Source organism: Arachis ipaensis, chromosome B09 (genome assembly GCF_000816755.2).
Source record: "Arachis ipaensis cultivar K30076 chromosome B09, Araip1.1, whole genome shotgun sequence".
Lineage (NCBI taxonomy): Eukaryota > Viridiplantae > Streptophyta > Magnoliopsida > Fabales > Fabaceae > Arachis > Arachis ipaensis.
This window is the reverse complement of record NC_029793.2, coordinates 26,092,654-26,096,909: the sequence shown is the minus strand read 5'-3', so window position 1 is coordinate 26,096,909 and position 4,256 is coordinate 26,092,654. Positions and strand designations below refer to the sequence as shown.

The 4,256-nt window shown below is 39.1% G+C and overlaps 1 protein-coding gene across 1 annotated transcript; it reads right to left on the bottom strand.

Moving 5' to 3' along the window:
• On the bottom strand, positions 1,432 to 3,639 carry LOC107615240. Its single transcript, XM_016317338.1, has 7 exons — positions 3,239 to 3,639; positions 2,953 to 3,085; positions 2,420 to 2,832; positions 2,112 to 2,311; positions 1,871 to 1,983; positions 1,661 to 1,779; positions 1,432 to 1,576 (listed from the first exon to the last, which is right to left on the bottom strand). The coding sequence occupies exons 1-7, from the start codon at positions 3,637 to 3,639 to the stop codon at positions 1,432 to 1,434; spliced, it is 1,524 nt and encodes a 507-aa protein (XP_016172824.1).

Here is a 4,256-nt window from a genome sequence, read left to right as displayed (position 1 = left end):
CATCACCATTGTCAACGGCTACTTTCAGTCATCTCTCAGGAAAATGATCCAATGCCCTGTCACGGCACGGCTAATCGTCTGGAGGCATCACCTTTGTCAATGACTTCATCTTATCCTCTCAGTGAAAATGATCAACGCACCCTGTCACGGCACGGCTATTCATCTGTCGGTTCTCGATCATGCTGGAATAGGATTTACTATCCTTTTGCGTCTGTCACTAACGCCCTGCAATCGCGAGTTTGGAGCTCGTCACAGTCATTCAATCATTGAATCCTACTCAGAATACCACAGACAAGGTTTAGACTTTCCGGATTCTCTTGAATGCCGCCATCATTCTAGCTTACGCCACGAAGATTCTGATTAGGAAATCTAAGAGATACTCATTCAGTCGAAGGTAGAACGGAAGTGGTTGTCAGGCACGCGTTCATAGGGAATGATGATGATTGTCACGTTCATCACATTCAGATTGAAGTACGAATGAATATCTTAGAAGCGAAATAAGATGAATTGAATAGAAAACAGTAGTACTTTGCATTAACCTTTGAGGAACAGCAGAGCTCTACACCTTAATCTATGGAGTGTAGAAACTCTACCGTTAAAATTACATAAGTGAAAGTCCAGGCATGGCCGAGATGGCCAGCCCCTTTGATCTAAGAACCAGGCGTCCAAAGATGTCTAATACAATAGTAAAAGGTCCTATTTATAATAAACTAGCTACTAGGGTTTACATGAGTAAGTAATTGATGCATAAATTTACTTCCGGGGCCCACTTGGTGTGTGCTTGGGCTGAGCTCTAACTTTACACGTGCAGAGGCCATTTGTGGAGTTGAACGCCAGGTTTTGATCCATTTCTGGCGTTCAACTCTGGTTTTGGAAACATCCCTAAAAGTAACCAGATTCTACTAAAAACATACTAAAAACAATGCCAAAAAGCGTATAAATTATCCGCTCATCATACTGTCCATTGGAACCTAGCACCATAAATTAAAGTTCATTCGTATAAAACATTGGAATTCGTAAATTATAATTCTAGGGCATAAATAAGTTGGTCAGGTTAAATTTCTACCAACCTCATACTTGAACCAGTGAGAAAATTCTGCATGCACAACACGGTCTATCTTAGATTGCGACCTTGTTTGATGCCGTAATTTTCCCTTCGTTTCTGCCCTAAATGTACTTTATGACACAACAAGAAATTAGTCCAACGACTGAGTGTTTGAAATGGGTTATAATCGTACTTAAAAAGTGTACTCTGCATACTAACTCAATAAATGGAACGACGGCCTCGCAATTGACTAGCACATGACGATGTGCCTGATCATTTTCCATCGGGGTCAGTCCAAAATGTGAAACAGCCCCTGAAGCTTTTCCAATTTCTGGGGACATAGTTTTTCCTGTATTGTTTGTAATATCAACAGGTTGATCATCAAGTCACGCTGGTCGGTTGATTCTAGTTTCAATATTATCCAAATATCTGGAACAGAATATCAAAATCTTCTCAGATAAATAGCTCTCCGCAATTGAGCCTTCTGCTTGTGCCTTATTACGCACATGTTGCTTCAATCGTCCTAGATACCTTTTACATAAATAGGACACAACACTTAGTATATACGTAATGAGACAAAATAAATGTATTAAAGGCGCTTAGTAGCAAGCTAACCTTTCTATTGGATACATCCACCGATAATGTACCGGGCCACCAAGTTTTAGTTCATCAACGAGATGCACCGTAAGGTGAACCATGACAGTGAAGAATGATGGAAGAAAGATCATTTTCATCTGACATAGAGTTTGCACAACATGATTCAGAAGGCCACCAAGCTGCATAGAATTTATAGCTTTCCAACAGAGTTCTCAGAAAAATGAAGACAAATTTGCAATCACAGTCGACACCGGACTCGGCAATGCATTCTTCACCAAAATCGGAAGTAATTGTTCCATTAGAATGTGGCTGTCGTGACTTTTCAACCCATACAACTTGCGCTATCGGATGTCAACATAACGAGCAATATTGCTCGAGTAACCATCTGGAAAGACCACGTTCTGTAGAGTCTTCAGGAATACATCCTTCTATGGATTCGACATTGTGAAGATTGCTGAAGGATATTTACCATCTTCGTCCGGCCACAATTCAGGTCTTATGCCCATGGTTTGTAAATCTTTGTGAGCTTTAAGATTGTCTTTTGATTTGACGCTATCGTTTAAGATAGTGAAGACCACATTGTCACAAATATTTTTCTCTATATGCATCACGTCAAGGTTATGACGTAACATGTGATCCTTCCAGTATGGGAGTTCAAAGAACACACTCCTATTTTTTCAATACGAGTCATCTTGATCTGCATCTTCACTAATGTGTCTTCTTTTGGCTGTCAAAGTTGAGTTCTTCCCAAATGAAATTTGCATGTTAGACTATTGCCTTAAGACATCTATTCCATAATACTTCTTTGGTGGATCTCTGCTTTCAGCTTGTCCGTCAAATCTATTCCGGTCTAGTCTATATTTATGGCCCTGATTCAAGAAGTAACGATGGCCCATGTAATACCGTTTTTGACTGAATGTTAGTCGCTGAGCCTTAGCATCCACATTACACGTGGGACATGCTAACCCACTGTACGTGTTCCAGCCAGATAAATTTTTCAACCCTGGAAAACCGCTAATAGTCAACATTAGCGCCGCATGCATCTTGAAAGTTGTCCTTTTATTAGCATCATAAGTTTCAACGCCATCCCAGAGTTGCTTCAACTCATCTACCAAGGGCTCCAAATAAACATCTATGCCATTACCCAACATTTTAAAACTGGGAATAATCATAGATAGTATAAAAGATGCCTATTTCATGCAAAGCCATGGAAGAAGATTGTACGGAATAAGAATCACAGGCCAAATAGAATACTTCGTACTCATATTTTCGAAAGGATTAAATCCGTCACTAGCTAAAGCTAAACGAACACTGCGCAGATCGTTAGAAAAAAATGGATACTTTGCATCAAATTCTTTCCATGCTTCAACGTCCCTTGGATGCCCCAAGTACCCATCATTATTATCAGCCTCTTTATGCCATAACATGTCAGTTGAAGTTTTGCTACACATGAATAACCGTTGCAGTTGTGGTATAAGAGGAAAGTAACAGAGAGTCTTTGCTGGGAGAGGCTTTCCATTTTTCCTGACAGGTATTTTGAGTTTTGTAACGGAACCCTTTCGCTTCTTTTGCTTCCATCGTGAAGTCCCACACTACTTGCATTTGGTCGCATCCCCATCATCACCCCGATATAACATGCAATCATTCGGGTATGCATCTATCTTTTTGTATTCAATCCCTAACTTTCGGATAGTTTTTTTGGCTTCATACAATGTGGACGGGAGTTTGGCTTGCTCAAATGCATCCCGCAATAAGTCCAGAATCATCGACATAGCCTTATCACTCACACCGCACATATACTTAATATGATAAAGTTTCACTAGGAAAGACAACTTTGAGTATTTCGAGCAGCCTGGATATAATTCCTCCGCTCCATCCGTAAGAAGATCGGTAAAATCATGTGCCTCGTGACTTGGACCATCGTACAAGTACGGCAACTCCAGATCATCGTCTTCTACAGGTTCACCTGTTGCAGTCTCCTCACTTCCATGAGGCATTGTGAAGTTAAATGTCTCGTGCACCATTTGAAAATATGGATTCACCTCGGTTGTAAGTTTTTTAACTATCGGTGTGCAAATAGAGCTATCTTCAGCTGGTTTCTCAGCATGACACAACCACAAAGTATATCCAAGGGGAAAGGACTTTATCAACAGGTGGTCGTACGCATCCTCTCTTGTTTGCATAAATTAAAATCCACATTGAGGACATGGACACTTTATCATGTCATCTGACGATGCATTTGTAAATGCAAAGTCTATATTCTATGCTATCTCGTAGCTTAAGAATCCAGGTTTTGTCCATATCTATCATACACCAAAGATATGGTTTAATAATTAATATGATACAACTTGTTCAACACTAAAATAATGTTAAGTATCTTAGGGTATTTTATCCGCATGATATAACAAATACAGTTCTACTTGGAGTTAAAATGTATGGTTATAATATTAAATTATATTCAATACAAGGAGCTAATTGTGTTTCAAATGTGTCAATTAAATTAAAATTAACTGTGTTTCATATGCATCTAAAAAATAGTTTGAGTTTAAAACAGCATACGCATTAAATTTTTGGTTTTTGTTGCTAAAAAATAACTATAAACAAGAAATGTAGT

Coding starts and splice junctions, on each gene's coding strand:
- LOC107615240 (XM_016317338.1), bottom strand. CDS start 3,639: ATGCCTCATGGAAGTGAGGAGACTGCAACAGGTGAACCTGTAGAAGAC. Junction 3,086..3,238: donor GGGGATGCGACCAAATGCAA/GTAGTGTGGGAC, acceptor ATTCATGTGTAG/CAAAACTTCAACTGACATGT. Junction 2,312..2,419: donor TATGGAATAGATGTCTTAAG/GCAATAGTCTAA, acceptor TTGAAAAAATAG/GAGTGTGTTCTTTGAACTCC.